Here is a 19,495-nt window from a genome sequence, read left to right on the forward strand (position 1 = left end):
TGAAAGGAAAGAAGGCCTGTCACCCTGTCCAAATTCTTCTTTCATATATTTATAGAGAAAAAGTCTTAAATCACTGAGGAAAGTGAAGGAAATTCCATGCCCTGTTTTTGGAGAAGGTAAAAAAAAACCTTCACCTCAATAGGAGGAATGGGGGCAAGAAGAGTCCCAAGCCCAGAATCTTCTAACAGTATGAGGACTAGAGGACCTGCTGAGGGAGGGATCAGAAACTCTGAGAAAGTCCCACCCTGAGGTCCAGGCATACATAATCACCTATGATCAATGCTATATAATAACAATAAAGAACATTTTCTGTGTTCACTCCTCTGTTAACCTAAAAAACACTGAGTAACCAGCAGGACCAGTTTACCACTGAGGCAGGGCAAGGGTGAGAAGAGAAATCCCTCTATCAGGCATACAGAGCAGAATACAAACACTGAGAAAAAAACTGATATTTCACCTCTGTTCTTTTTTTTTTTTTTTTTTTTCACCTCTGTTCTAAGCATCAGGCAGCATTAGAGGAATCTGAAGCCTCTGGTACAATGAAGGTAACTACAGCAAAATAAAAATTTAATCCCAGTTTAACTCTTGACTAGACTGACTTAAGTCCCTACACTGACAGCTGCACAGAAGAGGCGAACCCATTTATAGGCTTTAAATCTATTTACCCCCGCCTTTACTATTTTACAGACAACCAAATATTATGAGACATACAAAAAAAGCAAATAAGCAAAACAAAACAATCAAACAAAAACCACACACACAAGTCACAGAAATCAACAGAGCCAGACTCAAAGATAACTCAGATGATGGAGCAAGGCAACAGAGGTTTTACAAAAATATTCTGAACTTAATGAAAATAGAAATACAGCATATGAAAATGTGGGGTGCTGGTCAAACAGCGCATAAAAGAAAACTTAGCATTAAACAATCCTGTTAGAAAAAAAGGAATAAAACCTGTGATCTAAGCCTCTCTTTCAAGGATGTAAAAAAACGAGCAAATTAAAGAAAAATCAAGTAGAGAAAAAAGGATATAAAGAGCAGAAATTGATGAAAGAGAAAATAAAAACACTAGGGAAAAAAATCAATGAAAGTAACTGCTTTATGGAACTATCAATAAAGTTGATAAAACTCTGAGAAAAGGGGAGAAGAGAGAAATCACCACTATCAGGAATGAAAAAGGGGACATCACCACACAGGCATACATAAATATCACCATATTGGCTTACCAAAACTGACTCAAGAAGAAACAGAAAACATGAATTACACTGTTTATTTTTATTTAAATTCAATTAATTAAAATATAATTTATTATTGGTTTCAGAGGTAGAGGTCATGATTCATCAGTCTTATATAATACCCAATGCTCATTACATCACATACCCTCCTAATGTTCATCACCCAGTTACCCATTCCCACACCCCTACCCAATTTATTTTAAAATTTAATATGACATTTTTAAATTTCCCAAAAGAAAACTCCAGTCTAAGATGGTTTCACTGGTGAATTCTATAAAATATTTAAGGAAGAAATAATACCAATCTTAAACTCAGAAAAGAGAGAAAGAGGGATTATTTCTTAATTCATTTTATGAAGCTAGAGTAACCTTGATAATAAAAAAGTTGATGACAATATGAGAAACAAAAATTATCAGATCAATATCCCTCATGAATATAGATATAAAATCTTCAGTAAAGTATTAGCAAATTAAACCCAACAGTATGTATAAAGTATAACATATAATGCCTAAGTGGAACTTATCCCAGGAATGCAAGATGGGTATAATATTCAAATATCAATGGATTTTACTACATTTGAGGAAAAAAATGCAGAGAAGAAAAAAAAAAAGCCTTGTTCATCTCAATAGATGCACAGAAATGCATATAACAATATTCAGCAACTCTTCACAATAAACACTCCAAGCAGAATAGGAATAGAAAGGGACACTTCTTCAAATTGATAAAGCCCACCTAAAAAAAACCCACAAATACTCTACAGCTACCATCATACTTAGTAACAAAATACTGAATGCTTTCTAAGATTAGGAACTAGGCAAGATATCCACTGTAACCAACATTATACTAGAAGTCTTAGTCAATGAAGGAAGAAAATAACATGCTGTGTACATAAAAAATTCAAATGAATCTGTAAGAGAATTACTGAAACTAATTTAATTTACCAGGGTCACGGGGTATAAGGTCAATACACAAAACACAAATGAATTTCTCCCTACCAGCAATAAACTGGAAAAATTTTTTAAAAATGTATTTCAAGGGGATCCCTGGGTGGCGCAGCGGTTTGGCGCCTGCCTTTAGCCCAGGGCGCGATCCTGGAGACCCGGGATCGAGTCCCACATCGGGCTCCCGGTGCATGGAGCCTGCTTCTCCCTCTGCCTGTGTCTCTCTGCCTCTCTCTCTTTCTGTAACTATCATAAATAAATAAAAATTTTAAAAGAATTAAAAATATTTAAACAAAATGTATTTCATTACAACGGCAACAAAAACAAAATATTTAGGAATAAATTTAACAAAAGATGTTTCAGATCTCAGAACTACAAAACACTGCTGATAGAAAATAGAGATCCAAATATATAAAGAGAGCTACTTAGTTCACAGACAGTAAAAGACTCAACAAATGCAAAAGATACAAAATTTGACTGGACTCCACAGTTTTTTAAAAAGCAGCAACAAAAAAAAATTTGGTACAAAAGAAGAAATCTGAATATGCCTGGATAGCCAGATAGATGATATTACAGAATTACAGTTAAATTTCCTTAAGAAAAGTAACAGTATTGCTGTTATGCAGGAAAATACCCAAGAAGAGAAATGCTAAGGTGATATCAGGATTTACTTTCAAACGACAAGAAAAAAGTATATACATACACATATGTAAAAGCAAATGTGACAGCAAGTTAATTTCTGAATCTAGAATGGAGGGCATGTATGTGTATGTGTTTCGTTTGTCTTTCAATGTTTCTTTATATATAAAGTTAGTCAAAATAAAAATTGAATAGTAAAGTGAATGAAAAGGATTTCAAAGAAAGTTTGAGGAAGAAAATTCTAGGCAGAGAATAGCATGAGCTAAAAGAAAAATTCCATAGAGAAATTAGGTTTTAGAGTCAATAAATGATAGAATGATATTTTATTAAAATTTTCTATTGACAGTGTGAAGAATAGTCAAAAATAAGTACAAAGGCTAGTGGTAGGGAAATAAATAAAATATTAAAGACTCAAGATTTCTAGATAATAAAAAAGAATGCAGAGGCTGTGGTAGCTAATTGATAACAAAAGAGTCAAAGCCAAGTTCAAAATTCAAGCATGACTAATTGAAAAACAAATGCTGGCAACACAAATATATAGAAGTCAGGAAAAGGTGACAGTTTTGGTAGGAGAGAAGAGCTGGAAGTATGAGAAATTTGGTATTAAATCTTTTTTAATTTTAAAATGATGGCAAGACTGACAAGAAGCTCAAGAGGAAGGTTTGCCTAAAACACCTAACTGAGAACATTTTCTTTAAAGAAGACAAACCTAAAAAAAAAAAAAAAAAAAAAAAAAAAAAAATAAGACAAACCTGTGGCAGGAGATGAGACAGAGGTAGAAAGGGCCAATAAACAAAATAAACAAAGAGGGCCAAATGCAGACCACTAAGAAAGATGCCACATTTAGAAGAAAATAAAATATCAAAAGAAACAACTTTTAAGCTCACAACAAACTAAATAAAACTAGCTAAATATCGTATAAAATATAACGAAAGTACTTGGTTTAGGAACAAAAGAAATCACTTAGTAGAGGTATAAATCTATGAGACAGTGCTTGTGTCCAAACAAGCACTCTAGAACCATGAGATGAATGAATGGACAAATAAAATGAGAAACAGATTATCTATCTATCAATCTATCTATATCTACACATAGTTTGTGCCTCTGATGGCACTTTACATTTTCACCAAAATGCAGATTTTTACCTTAAAATCCATTCAGATGTTATGTTGCACTAATAAAATAATAATAGGTATCATTATGGACCACTTACTAAGTAACATCATGTACATTACCTAGTTTAATCCTTAAAACAACTCTACAAAATAGCTACTATTACTACCATCATATAGATGAATATATACACTAAGGCTTGGAGTTCAAGAGTCTTAACCAAGGTCACAAAGCTAACAGAGCCAGAAATCTAACATGGGCCTCTGCAATATGCATGCACTTTAAAAAAAATATACATTTTTAGGCATTTTCGGGGTGCCTAGGTGGCTCAGTCCATAAATTGCCAATTCATGATTTAGGCTCAGGTCATGATCGCAGCAGGGTCATGAGCTGGAGCCTTGTGTGGGGCTCTGCTCCAGCAGGGAACCAGCTTGTGATTCTCTCCCTCTGCCCCTCCCTGAGCTCTCTCTCAGATAAATAAATAAATCTTTAAAAAGAAAATAATGCTTTTCAAAGTTGATACTTTTAATCCCTCTATTCGGTGACAAAAGCACCCTGAGCTCTTTTTTTTCATTGTTTTATTAAATTTATATCTGTGGTCAGGATACACGTTTGGGAGCCTGACTAGGTTTTGTAAAACTCCTATTCCTGGCTTTCAAACAAAAAGATACTTAGCTTATACATGGAGATCAAAACCTTCATCCAAGAGCAGTGGTCAGCAAACTATAGCCTGTGGGCCAAATTGTGCCCATAGACTGTTTTTATAAGTAAAGTTTTACTGGAAAGTAGCTATGAATATCCATTTACATATTGTCTACAGTCTAGTTTAGAACTTTTTTTTTTATTTTAAGAGTTGAGTAATTTCAAGAGACCATATGGCTTGCAAAGTGTAAAATATTACTACCTGGCCCTTTACAAGTAAAGTTTGTAGGCCCTTGCCCTAGCATCTTTAGTCAAGCTCTTTCTACTAAAAAATAAAACATACACAATAATTACATAGAAATCTCTTCAGCTTTTCCCTGTCCAATATTTATGTTTGTAAATATACACACCAACTTTTAATCACATTGGACTCTAAAATTTAGTAAGCCTGGTACAAAATGAGCCACATCTCACTGACCTCTGATATATATTTTTATCTTAAATATTTCAGATTTTAAAAGTAAACTGTAGTTTCCTTCACAAATAGCAACCAATGTTTGCAGTTTGTAATATCCTACAGATAAATGTTTTTGAAAAGAAGTGCTATGTTAGAATAAAAATTAACAATTTAGAAACCATTTGGTTCATAAACAAATTTCAGTCAAATTTACACTTGGGGGAAAATTATGGCTGATACTTAACTTAGTCACAATGATTTAACAACTAAAGAGAAAATCAGTTAACACTGCTTTTAAAAACAGGGAAATTAGACATTGAACAACAAGACTAATCTAAAAGACCTGCATACATATATAATGATATACTTAGAAAATCAACAGTTTTAAAAATAAATTTAAAAAAAATATAAAAATACATTTGTGTGGTAGATAACACTGACATTTTCTGGAGGAAGCCTTCTTCCTTTATTCTTCAGAGTTATGAGCCCTCTTACGTGTTCTCACAGCACCCTTAATTTTCCTTAATCTAGCACTCACCAAGCTATGTATCAAATGTTTATTTACTTGTATGTATATAACTGCTTTATATTTATAACCTCAACAAGGGCAGAAATCACATCTTTTCCTCATCGCTGCATCCCTAATACACTGATAAGCATATAGCAGGCACTCAGTAAATATTTGTGAAATGAATAAAAAAGAAGAAATCACAAGTTCAAAACAACCTATACATTATTATTGCCTAAAATATACAAAATAAAATCTATATGTTTGATCATAATACTTATTTCACATTTTCATTACTGTTTAGTAGTATTCTGGTTTACAAACCTCAGTTCAGAGGTGGTGTATGTTTAGTATATATGTGTGCCTGGTCTGTTTGGTTTATTAAGGGTTCCCTATAAAAAAACAAACAAACCACAAAACAAAACTGAAAATCACTGATTTAGAAGGTAGCATGATATGTAGCAATTAGGCTATGGAGACCAAATCAGTCTTCTCTTTAGGTACATCAGACTCTACAATGTACTGTGTCAAAACTCAAAAACTACTAAATAACCAAATGACTTGCCAATAAACTCATGTATCTAGTAATATATCCATTCCTGACAGCAAGTACCAAAGCTATCTTTCTTATAATACCATTTGGAACACTGGGAATGATTTTTACTTAAAAGCTTTTGAAAGGACATGACATAAGGGAGGAACAAGTCATCCATATATCTTAAAATGATTAGTAAACACACAGTCCAGTTCTCTAGCTCCTAATCTGGTTCCTAATCCTTGTCAAGAAGGCAACTGTTTGAGGAAACTTCTAATTTTCAACCATGGAGCAGAGAGAAGGAATATATACACAGCTGTCAGACAGAAGGTGTCTTTGAAAAAACAAATTTCTGATAAGCAACTTGGGTTTCACTAAAGATGAAAATGAATCATCCTGATAGTTAATGTCCACAAATACCTATTTATGGCAGATTAGGACCAAGGAAAGTTTTCTCCAAAGTAAGGAGCAGGAGAAAGATAAATGATTGCCCTAAAGACCCCCAGTAAGAGATGCTTCAGACATTAATATCATTATCATTCTGCTTCTGAGTATATAACAACTTCAAACAACAAACCCATTTCCTCATAACCCAATAAATCAAACTGAAAGTAGCTGTTTCCCATCCAAATAGTGGTAGTGTTGGTTAATAAAATGAGTCTAGATGTATGATTGTAGATTACATGAATTCTTATGAATGTAGATTACATATATTGTATAATTAGAATAATACATTAATCCTGGGAAACTATCAAGGCTAGTAATCCTTATTGTATAGATCATTTTTCCATTTACATATATGATAAAAAAGACTTGTTTAAAATCACACTGGAAGCAGCAAAAAATGGTCTTTTAATAATAAAATGCTATCTACAATTATTTAAGTATGCCTACAGATATAGGGGCATAAAATAAAAGCAAATCCTCTTCTAAACATGTTCTATTACTATACCTGCGGATAGAGAAATACATTAGAAGCAGCAGGGGCTTTGGAAGTAGATTTGGATTTCAACTCTGCTACTTACTAGTTTATGACCTTTGACATTTAGATTAAAGGGCAAAATATAAACTATTCAGAATTTACTAAGTTAAATGAAGAATATATGTAAAGTGCTCACACGAATTAATGTTCAAAGGAGGTTCTAATTCTGGTCACTGTTAAAATGATTTCCCCATCCCTTTTAGCCAGCAAGAAGAAGGATCCTAGTATCTCAAGTACAGCTCCATCAAAAAAGTCTCTGGAGATGGAGCCCCATAGGGTTCTAGCTCAGTAGAAGTTGAGGCTTCTGAACTAGGCAAAGCACTTTAAGCTAATTGCTCAAGTTCTGTCTTTAATTATGAAGAAAAGTTCAACTTCCCCTCCTTCTCCCACCTTCCCTTTAACTTGTGGTAAAAGACACAGCTAAGGAAAACAATTATTTTTTAAAGAGGTAATAAAGATAAGTAGATAAAGAAGTGAGAGAGTGAATAATTATTTGGCAATAGAGTCCAACTGACAAAGGATGGTTCACTGAAGTAAAAGGAAAAGAGAATCCAGAGGTTAGAAAAAAAATCTAGTTAATCTCTTGAATCCTAGACAAACGGCATACAGAAAAGTAGAGACTCATCCTATGAAGACATAGGATCTTAACAGCATTTTACTGCAGAATCCAATTAACCCTAAAATGCTGGAAGAAAGTCTTATTCCAGGAAAGGCAAGTTTAAGAATGATTTGTTTCCCATGGGAAGAAATGGCAATCATCTCATCAATTATAATAAGAGAAATGACTATTTTACTAGGAATCTTGAAAATACTCAATACCAAAGAAAAAAGTAAATAAGGAAAAAAGGAAATACCCAGGAACTACACTGAAAGAATAAGCAGTACTATCTCTTTTATTCATTTCCCTTAGTACTAGGGAAAAAGGGTCTGAAAATGCTAAAGAAGCTATTAAGGAGAGGAAACTAAAGATTAGGTTTGTTTGGGTTTTTCAGTCATTCTAGAGATAAGAAACATGCTTCTCCCTTACGTCATGTCTCCCAAAATAGCTTCTCAAGAATACCAAATGGCATAACAGAGATATACCTACCAGCTGTCAGGGATGTCTCAAATCCATCTTTAATGAAACAGCTGAGACTCTACTTCTTCCCATAACTTTGAACTGCTACAAGTGTAAAGGTTACTATTTGTTACACTGGGAAGAAGGGCAGGAAAGAACAATAGGCAAATTAATGAATTATATATGGTTCCAATTTCAAGTTAGTCGTTTATTTCAAATGAAACATTCTACTTTGATTGAAACCATTAATACCCAATAGCAAAGAACTTGAGTTTAAATGTTCATCATCACAACCAGGATGCAAATCTCTCTCATATGATAACCACATATAAATGACAAAACTATATTTAAACTAATAAATTATGTTCTTCAAAGGGAAATGTTAAGTAGAATTCTAATTCATTAGTATGCTATTGTTCTGCCCAACTACAGACAAGTTACCTACAAATGCCTAACAGAGCTCCAACTTTTTTTTTTTTTTTCAGAAAAACTTAGGTAACTTTTCCAAATATCTTTAATCTATATCTCTTACGCTAACCTAAACCTATAATATTAACGATAAAATAAACATCATCAATCTGTTAGCATCAATGAGGAAAGAGGAAAATAAAAGAACTATTGGACATACCTTATGCAATATTTCTAAAACCTTTAATGCAGTATGAAGAAAACTGTTGAAAATTCTTCTTTCAGAAGGGGGAATGCCGATCTTGTAGAGTTTCAAAAGATGTACCACAACTTCCTTAAAAAGTTCTACAATCTTGAGGAATAGTGGAGGTTCAAGTACTGACCACCAGTTTTCTGTTATTAAAGGGTAAATATACAAATAAAATGAATTTTTTTTTAAATCACAATTTTCAAAATCACACAAGACTTTTCTTCTAAAAGCAGTGGTCTTAACCCTTTCAAAATTTCACAAAGACATAAAAAACACAGTATTTTATGTAACATTTCTACCATTTACAGATACCATCTACTTTCAAGTTAAAGAATACTGTTCTACAAGCTCTTAGAAGCAAAAATAAAGTAGGAAAGGTCTACTGAATGTATTTCTTGGCTTCTTAAATTACATTTAAAAACTCATTACTATACCTAATATTAAAATCAGTTATTAAAAAGTACTTTGGGGGATGGGGACACTCGGTTAGCTCCATAGGAATAGCACATGACTTTTGATTGTGGGGTCGAGAGTTCATGTCCCATGTTAGATGTACAGATTACTAAAAATAATAAACTTAAAAACTCATACCACACCTTAAAAAAAAGGTCCTCTGAAAGTAAGAATTTTAATTTTTAAACACTCTAAAATCCCAATATTAGGGATCTTTCCAAGTTTTATTTTCCAATTTAACATAAAGTTGAAATATTGTGAAGCACCACTTTTAAAATGCAAGGTACTCTTGAAAAATGGATACAGAAAATAATGTATTCTTCCCCATATTCACTATGCTTGTAGTTATTAACTACAAACACCATAATCCTATGAAGCAGATAGAAATACTAGGATTTCTGACAACATGGAAACAATATTCTTATGAATACTGCTTCACTTTTATTCACTATCTCAGAATCAAGGATTTTTTTTTTAAGATTTTATTTATTTATTCATGACAGAGAGAGAGAGAGAGACAGGCAGAGGGAGAAGCAGACTCTGTGCAGGGAGCCTGACGTGGGACTCGATCCCGGGTCTCCAGGATCACACCCTGGGCTGAAGGAGGCCCTAAACCGCTGGGCCACCGGGGCTGCCCAGAATCAAGGATTCTACTCCTTGCTTGCTACTTCCTCTGTTCACTCTCAGCCTAAAACTTTTTGTACTGATTTTATGACTTCTATATATCTTAGTTTTACTAACCAATAAATACTATCAGGAAGGGAAGTATTGGGTTAAATGTAGCAAGCAAACTGTAATGGCCAGGAGACAGAGATGAAATCTATAAAACTTGAAAACTAAGGCTGAGAAAAATTTAGGGCAAAAAATTGCAGCAGATAGAACAATAAGATCAGATTAGTGGTAGACTCTCATCTACATGTAGAGAAATAAAATCAAACATTGGGAAATTAGCAAGTGAGAGATATACAAGGCAAAGAATTAACAGAGCTCAAAGAGGATTTAATATCCATGTCTGTTCAGTTTTAAATTGTTCCTCCTACTTTCTTTAATAGCAAGACCAAGGGGATGAAGGAAGGAAAACAGTTTTTATCTTTCCAGATACTGTCTCTACTGTTGTATTTGATTAAATTTTAATATTTACAAGCTTTGCCTCTAATAACTAGCATGATTAGAAAAAAGCAATGAAAGGAAAAACAAGTTCATTTTTCTATAAGACAATGTCAAATAAGCAGGGTAGCAAAATTTAAGTCAGCAAAAAATTAAAAACTTATTAGCATTTTCATTTAAAAAGTTACAAAAGAAAAAAAATACTAAAAATCCTTACCAAGTACTTTCAGTGGTGCCTTTTCTAGATTTACAAGAGCTGTACCAAAGGGAATTGCTATTGTTGTGAAATTGTTGGAATCACTCATCAGGGGACATTCTGGTAGAGTAAGATAAAACCTCAATGCTTCAACATCAGGTAAGGAACTAGTCAGTTTAGGAATAAGATTCTTTTCCAAACTAGCTGCCACCTATATTTTGACAAAAAGTAAAACCTACTTTATTTAAAATGAATGTACTTTCAAAAAAGAAGAAGGAGAAAAATCATAAACACAGCAAACATGAAATGGTAAAAAATATATGTATTACAATGAATCACTGAATGTACTTTGAAGCACAGTGAAAATGTCTAAGAATTGCTAAGAGCATTTTAAAAATCTTGTCTCAAACTCTATAGCTATACCTATATAAAGACTTAACCAACACTGTAATGTTAAGTAAAGGTTTACTCAAATATCTGGAAAGATTTATAGATATTTGATAGCTAAATTATAAATGTTCTAAAATAAAACCTTATTTTAATTCTTATATTAGCTTATATAATAAAATAATAGAAAATACATCATAATGAAGCATTTGAAACTGAAGTTAATTAGGCTATAAATATACAAAGTAACATAGAATGTAAAGTTCAACAGGCTACATGACACAAATATAAAATACTTTAAAAACAAACCTGCTGAGATATCTGAGGATGATCAGGTTGTATAAGTTTGTGGAATAAAAGCCTAGCAGCATTCATATCAACCCCTGAAAACTTGGTGCCTGTTCTATAGTGATCATCATTGCTATAAAAGAAAAAAAAACAAAAAAAGGAGACAGAGAGAAGGAAAATAATAAAATCTTAAAGTTATTTCACTTATTTATTACTTAATACAATAAATTTGAAAAATTCTGCATACCAAAGAATTACCACTTACCTAACAGCTAGAAAACTTCCATTTAGACAGCCAGAGGAAGAAAATGTTCCATCTATTTCACTAAAAAGAAAGTCAAAAATCCCCGAATCACAAAATGAAAAATCTACTGTTCATTTTTTCTTTTTAATAAAAATACTTAATACTTAATACCACAGAGCATTCCTCTAACCAATACTCAACTAGTATAAATCAGAATTTTATAAATTATTAAAGATTAAGTAACACTTGATAAAAGTATTAATTGCTGTTTACCCTAGACTTTCTCATTACTTTCATCCTCTGATTCATTAAACAAATCTGATGTTCTTTCCTTTTTGTTTTAAGCCTACAGCACCCAGTATTCTCAGGTGGTCTCCCACCCAAGTATTAACCAGTCTTAACCCTACTTAATTAGCTTCTAAAATCAAATGAGATTAGGCGCATTCAGGATGGTATGACCCTAGACACAAAGCTAATGTTGCTAATTTCTTTTTTTACATAAACATATACATTTAATTTTCTTAATTACACATAGTGGTAAATCTAATCTAGGATGTTACCCTTTTAAGGTCTATACTTTGGGCTTTTAAGAAAAATTTTAATTTGGAAAAACCATCTATACTTAAAAAAGCAGCTTATCAGATATAGTCCTTCATCTCCAAAACCAATGCCACCTGCAACAATAGAAAACTCTAAGTACTAAACAAGTTCATCTATAAGCAAAATATTCAAGAAAGAAGTAATATTTAAATCTTTTAGGGAGTATAAAAGTTAAAAGACAGTGACCACTAGGAAGCCTGAAGTAACATTATTTCAAACCCAATCCTAAAGTGATTGTATCTAGCATTTTAAATTATCAATTAACATTATGTATATGAAAGAATTTCAACGTACATAAATTTAAGAGATCTCTTAAAATATCCATGATTATAGAAATTCTAGACATTTAAACTTACGTATGTAAACCATTTGGTGAATGATTTTTTTTTTTTTTTTTTTTTGGTGAGTCATATTAATGAAGTATTTATTTAAATAAAAACCTCTGGGGCACCTGGGTGGCTCAGTGACTGAGCATCGATTTGCCTTTGGCTCAAGCATCGATTTGCCTTTGGCTCAAGTCGTTATCCTGGGGTCCTGGGATTGAGTACTGCAGCAGGCTCCCTGTATCTCCCTGCTTTTCCCTCTGCCTATGTCTCTGCCTCTTTCTCTCTCTCTCATGAATAAATAAAATCTTGAAAAAAAAAAAACCTTCTAAGTACAAGATACCCTACCATGGAGATAAGAGGTTTTGTTTGTGTTGTGTAAGTAAAATGTTTTTCTTACTTGGCTATCTCCACAGGAAACCTCCCAGATGGGTAGCTCAGCCATTTTTGAATTAGAGTTTCATTCACAGTCCAGATCTGCTTTGAAGGATCAGGACATCTAAAGTCATCTGGTGGCCCACAGTTCTAAATTTAAAATAGGCAGATTAGTCAGAGAGAAGATATATATGACTTAAACCAAGACACATTTCCACTATGTATTTGTTTTAACAGAGTGTATCTCTATTAAAATACTTGAAACAATACTTATCAACTGGATCAGAAAAATTCTGTAGACTTGGGGGCAAAAAAATTTAAGGCAATTACTTTGTAACACACAAAGAACATTAACATGGGCTTTAAAAATTCTTCAAAACCATTTCAGCTTAGTAATTATTTGTATGACTACTGTTACCTGGGGATTAGAGTAATGTGAAAAGCTTTGATCTCCACCTGAGAAAATTCTTTTCACACAGAAATATTCTTCAGAATCTATAAAAAAAAAAAAAACAAAATGTAAAGAAATTCAAGGTTTACATGACATTTTTCAGAACATCAAATATGCTTTTGTGTTTTCTCTTAATCATCTAACTCAATTAGACCTTCCATTCAGCCATTCAATGATATAAACTGACTTGGAATGTTTTGATTACTATGGAAATGAGGCTCACCGAGTGATACACATTGAATGATTCCAGAAGCCTAAGCAGCACTTAGTAAGTTTACAAATCTTTCTTCTAGCCTGTCAAAAAAGTGGTGTTTTCTAGTCTATGTGTTATCTCAATATATTTTAATTTAACCTGAAGATGATATAAAAATTGCATGAATGGTATATAAAAAAACAGCTCAGAATAAAATAAAAATTAAGAACATTCATTTTTTAAAAGAATGACAACAAAAAAAGTAACTGTTAAAGCTTGAGTAAAATATTCATTAATGCAAAATTATTTTCTCTTAATATAGCTGTACAAAAGTAAGATGACACACACAGCTCTTCACTGGAAACCAGTTATCAATAAAACCCAAATCCAGGGACACCTGGCTGATGCAGTCAGTTAAGCTCTGACTCTTGGTTTCAGCTCAGGTCGTGATCTAAGGGTCATGAGATCAAGCTCTGCCATCATTGGACTTCTTGTTCAGTGGGAGTCTGCTTAAGCCTCTCCCCTACTCTGTATCTATCTACCTCCCTCAAAAAAATCTTAAAAAAAAAAAACAAATCTAGTCCGAAAAAATTAATAAGCAAATTTAGTAGCAGTAAAGTTAAGGCAATAAAGTTCTTTTTCAAAAAGATATTCAAAGCCTCTCCTTTTCTTCTTTTTGGCTTCTCAAAATGGAAAAGAGTTTCTATTATCAAAAGTACTGCTGGGGGAAAAAATGTACTGCTGGGCTAGTACTTAGAGGTATCACATATCAAAACATCAAAGCTCAATACTGTAACCTAAGGCTCATTATTTCCAATAATAATACATTCTGTCATCCTACTCCTGACCACCCCCCCCAACCCTTTAGTTGACTAATTCTTTACCTTGCGTTATTGTGATCATGGCTGCTACAGAATTATAAATTCTTTTTCTTTTTAAAGATTTTTATTTATTTATTCATCAGAGACACAGAAAGAGAGAGGCAGAGGGGAGAAGCAGGCTCCACACAGGAAGCCCAATGCAGGACTCGGTCCTAGAACTCCAGGACCATACCCCGAGCTGAAGGCAGATTCACTCAACTGCTGAGCCACCCAGGCATCCCCAGAATTATAAATCCTTAAGGAATTTAAGTATTATTGCCATAATATTGAGAAAGGCTTTCCTATGTTCATTTGTTTGTTTTTTTAAGTAATCTCTATACTCAATGTGGGGCTCGAACTCACAACCCTGATATCAAGAGCTTCATGCTCTTTCAAATGAGACAGCCAGGAGCCTCAAGGGTTTTCTGATGTTTAAATCAGAAAATTATTTTCTTGTCTTAAGAACTTTTGAACATTTTATTCTTTATTCCCTTTATAATTTAGTGTACACTACTAGGTTAGGATCTAAACTGACCTTTTCTCCCCAATTTTCATGTGTTGAGTAATTCTCCCCTTCTCAGGTCAGTGATACCTTGTTTTATTTTTTTTATTTTTATTTAAAAAAATATTTTATTTATTCATGAGACACATTGAGAGAGAGAAACAGAGAGAGAGAGAGAGAGAGAGAGAGAGAGAGGTGGAGACACAGGAGTCACAGGCAGAGGGAGAAGCAGGCTCCATGCAGGAAGCCTGATGTGGGACTTGATCCCGGGACTCCAGGATCACGCCTTGGGCTGAAGGCAGGCGCTCAACCACTGAGCCACCCAGAGATCCCCGATACTTTGTTTTAAAGTTATAAAAATGTATTACCTCTTCTACCCATAACCATAGCGCTAAACAACACTGATACTCTTCTCTACCAAAAGTGTTCTCTACGACCTTCTCAATATAAATCTCCAAGAACCATTATCAAGCAACTAGAGTATGAACTTGAAATAAAGCTTATATACAATCCCTACATGGAATTCCCACCCCCAGACTTTCCATTAAATTATAATGATCTCAATATCTATGTAGATACCAGTAATCTGATTTTTTAGTTTTATATAATACATATTGCCATATCTAGGAAAGCTATTTCACAGTCTCCTTGCTCTTTACAAAATACTTTTTTTTTTTTTTTTTTTTTACAAAATACTTTTTATATTGTCAGAAAAAATTGTGAAGACTTTGAAGTGGGGCCCCTGCGCCTTCCTTCCCCTCCGATTACTAAGCTCTGATTAGAGGACACTTCAGGAATATTTCCATCTGAAAGGTGTCACTGAGCTACTTAATATTCCGCTAATTGTACTTCTATGTAGTAGCAATACTGACAGAAATACAACTATGTACAATTTTTTTAAAAAGATTTTATTTATTTGAGAGAGAGAGCCTGAAGAGCACAAGCAAAGGGAGGGGCAGAGGGAGAGAGAGAGGCAGGCTGAATAGGGAGACCAACCTAGGGTTGAATTTCAGATCATGATCTGAGCAGAAGGCAGACGCTTAACCAGCTAAGCCACCCACGTGCCCTTGTAAGTGCTTTTGATTTACAAGGAAAAGATGTAGTTTCTTATGGTCTCTGAATTCCTTCATACTTTTAGGACATTCAGGACCCCAAATAGCTTCTTAAACAGAGTTTAAGGGGTAAAAAGCACTAATACTTACTGTATTCAAATTTAAAATTAAGAACAAATTTTTTAAAGGTTTATTTATCTTGAAGAGAGAGAAAGCATCAGAGCGGGGGTGAAGGGCAGAGGAGAGAATTCTCAAGTAGACTCCCACTGAGTGTGGAGCCCAATGCAGGGCTCGATTCCAGGACCTTGAGATTATGACAAGCTGAAATCAAGAGTCGGATGCTTAACCAACTGAACCACCCAGTGCCCCTATAACTGAAAATTTTAAAATACTGATCCATTTAAAGATCAGCAATAATGAACACACTCCATGTTAACAAAGATAAGATTTTAGTATTAATACAAATGTCATTTTGAGTTCACAGACCCTCTAACATAACACCACGATCCTGAAGCAAGCCCATTTGTTTTTGAATATGAAAGAACATAAATGAAGACAATGTGGCAAGTGAATTTCATTTGCCGTTTTTTTTTTTTTTAAGATCTTATTTATTTATTCATGAGAGAGAGAGAGAGAGGCAGAGACACAGGCAGAGAGAGAAGCAGGCTTCCCACAGGGACAGCCTAATGTGGGACTTGATCCTAGGACCCAGGATGACACCCTGAGCCGAAGGCAGAGGGTCAACCACTGAGCCACCCATTTTAAAATTTTAATTTTAAAACCTCCTTACCTTGGTTTATATTTGACTCTGAAAGAAGCTATAAAATGTGTTAGTATCTTAGGGTGTGCTCCCATGGTTTACTGATTGATGCCTTCACCTATGATATAAAATGTTATTCTTTACTTTTATGTGTGTAATCTGTTAGCAAAAATTATGTGTCTTATTAGAATAGTTTTCGATGCGTTATGTTGACTTTATTGTTTTTCATTATTTAAGGGGGGAAAATCAAATGTCCCTTAGTTTTAAAAGAGTCAAAAAGTTCTTTTCAATCTCATTACCCTCTACATTTATTTTGAAATCTTTTACTGTTACTTTAATAAAAGATAACTAAATATTGTTTCTAGCATCAATAATCGTATCTTAACAAAGTGTTCAAATCTCCTCTCACAATTTCTTTGATTTTTGCCTTCCTTTATGGGTTTGTTTCCCAAAAATTCATATGTTGAAGTCCTAACTCCCAGTTAACTCAGGATATAACTGTATTTAGAGATAGAGCCTTTTAAAGAGGTGATGAAGGTAAAATGAGGCTGTTAGGGTAGGGCCCTAATTCAATATACCTGGTTGTCCTTATAATAAAGGGAAAAGATGCATACACAGAAAAAAAGCCATGTGAGGACATAGGAAAAGGGAGTCATCACTAGCCAAGGAGAGAGGCCTCAGAAGAAACCAAAACTGCTGACATGATACCTTGATCATAGGCTTCTAGCTGCCAATCTGTGAGAAAATAAATTTCTGTTTTTTAAGCCACCCAGTCTGTGGTATTTTTTATGGCAGCTCTAGCAAACTAATACGATCTGCAAAATTATATCCTAAACAAAAAAATAAAACTTCTAAGATACTTTTTATGTATTAGTGAAAATATCTTTGAAATATCCCAAAGAGGCCTTGGAGAATCACAAAAGTTGTTTTATTACATAAGAAGAGATGCCAGAAATAATCAAGTTTGTATGACATGTTACTATTTTAAGAGTTGCATAAAAAGAGATGTCAAATCAGAAAAGATACTTTATCTTCGCTAAGTTAAATTTATATGGTAAAATGTAATTAATATAAATATTATAGGGGAATCCCCGGGTGGCTCAGCGGTTTAGCGCCTGCCTTTGGCCCAGGGCGCGATCCTGGAGTCCTGGGATCGAGTCCCACGTCGGGCTCCCGACATGGAGCCTGCTTCTCCCTCCTCCTGTGTCTCTGCCTCTCTTTCTCTCTCTATGTCTATCATAAATAAATAAATCTTTAAAAATAAATAAATAAATAAATATCTTAAAAGCCCCTGGATATTTGTCAATATCCCTGCTTTCATTATGTTTCAATATGAAGTAAAACACAATTCAAAACTTTTGAAATTGCTAATTTTCCTATATTTATCAAAGTTCTGGTCCTAATTTCAGTTATTATTTAACTGTTATTTTAAATGTTTTGTGGTATATTCTTACTGCTTTAATTCACATCTAGTATCTCCTTGGTTTGCAAATGGTTTGTAAGTATTTCAGACTTACCCAGGAAGTCTTATAAAAAATACTGATGCCGGGACACCTGGGCGGTTCAGCGGTTGAGCATCTGTCTTTGGCTCAGGATGTGATCCTGGAGTCCTGGGATCGAGTCCCGCATCAGGCTCCCTGCACGGAGCCTGCTTCTCCCTCTGCCTGTGTCTCTGCCTCTCTCTCTGTATCTCTCATGAATAAACACAATCTTTTTTAAAAAAAATACCGATGCCTAACTTATTCAATCTCTTCACTTGATATTCCTGGTGTTATTCCTGGTACATTAGGTATCAGGATTATGTTATATCTCAACATTTTTTCATCTATAAGAAGTTAAGAGTCCTCTACATTTATTTAAAGATTTTTAAAAAATATTATTTATTCATAATTTTTTATTTATATATTTTTTAAAGTTGCTAAGTAGTTTATGAAACTGCTAATCCAAAATCCAACAGACTTAAGAACACTTTACACTGGAATGAACAAACTGATGAAGAAAATTTATTGTGGTTATCTGTTTAGAATAACGTTTAATTTTGTTTTATTTTTTTTAAGATTTTATTTATTTATTCATGATAGACACACAGAGAGAGTTAATTTTGTTTTAATATTGTTTTTTGAATATATAAGGGAACTATTTGTCCTTCTAAAGGTATCTAATTCATAATTTTGTAAATTCTGCTTTGTTAAGCTGAAATGAAACACAGAGACAGCAACAGAGATAGTGAGAGAGAGCACAAGAGGGGAAAAAAGGGAGAAGCAGGCTCCCCACTGAGCCGGAAGTCTGATGCAGGGCTTGATCTCACGAGCCTGGGATCATGACCTGAGCTGAAGGCAGACACTTAATTGAGCCACCCAGGTGCCCCAAAATGAAACATTTAAAAATGGTATTTCCCTCTGCCTCACTTCAACTTGCCAGTATCTCCTGGAAAACAGCTTGTATTCTGGTCTGGCATCCCAATTTTTGTGGCTCTGCCCAGGGACCTCTAGGTCACCTGGCTTTGGAGGCCAATAGGGCTTATATTCACAGATTTCATAGGACTGTAATCAACAGAAAAAAAAGAGTTCTTGAACAGCTACCACCTCTAGGATATAGCAAGAGACAATGTAAGGAGATGTTCAATCTTTCTGTGAGAGTCCTCTTAGTTTATCTTTGTAGCTGTGGCCTGAGAGGCAGGCTTCTAATTACAAACAGGTCTAAGGGTCTACTGTAATCCTCTCCAGAAACCTCAGAAGGAGGGCCTTATTCTCTGTGCTTTCCCTCGGCTACTTTCCAGAGTACCATTACCTCCCAGAGGGGAGCTGTATACACATCCAGTGCCCTGGTTTTTGTGGCTGCCACCTAGTGGATGCCCTTTGATTGCCTGGCTGTGGTGGACTGCGATACTTGTATTCTGGGAACAGGGATCCAAAGAGATCAAAGAGACAGTTCTTA

At 34.1% G+C, this 19,495-nt stretch overlaps 1 protein-coding gene across 17 annotated transcripts in view; it reads right to left on the bottom strand.

Moving 5' to 3' along the window:
- The window catches only part of HERC4 (HECT and RLD domain containing E3 ubiquitin protein ligase 4), a 132,919-nt gene that overhangs the window by 45,477 nt on the left and 67,947 nt on the right, over nucleotides 1-19,495 (bottom strand). For 16 of the 17 annotated variants that reach the window (XM_072823286.1, XM_072823287.1, XM_072823281.1 and 13 more), the window contains 6 exons: nucleotides 13,159-13,235; nucleotides 12,766-12,890; nucleotides 11,464-11,523; nucleotides 11,220-11,331; nucleotides 10,545-10,734; nucleotides 8,738-8,910 (listed from right to left, as the gene is read on the bottom strand). In XM_072823286.1, the coding sequence (XP_072679387.1) occupies nucleotides 8,738-8,910; nucleotides 10,545-10,734; nucleotides 11,220-11,331; nucleotides 11,464-11,523; nucleotides 12,766-12,890; nucleotides 13,159-13,235 (737 nt within the window). Of the gene's footprint in view, nucleotides 1-8,139; nucleotides 8,245-8,737; nucleotides 8,911-10,544; nucleotides 10,735-11,219; nucleotides 11,332-11,463; nucleotides 11,524-12,765; nucleotides 12,891-13,158; nucleotides 13,236-19,495 lie in introns of all 17 variants that reach the window. The other variant, XR_012029465.1, reaches the window with a different exon arrangement.

This window comes from Canis lupus, chromosome 4, assembly GCF_048164855.1.
Source record: "Canis lupus baileyi chromosome 4, mCanLup2.hap1, whole genome shotgun sequence".
NCBI classification, from domain to species: Eukaryota; Metazoa; Chordata; class Mammalia; order Carnivora; family Canidae; genus Canis; species Canis lupus.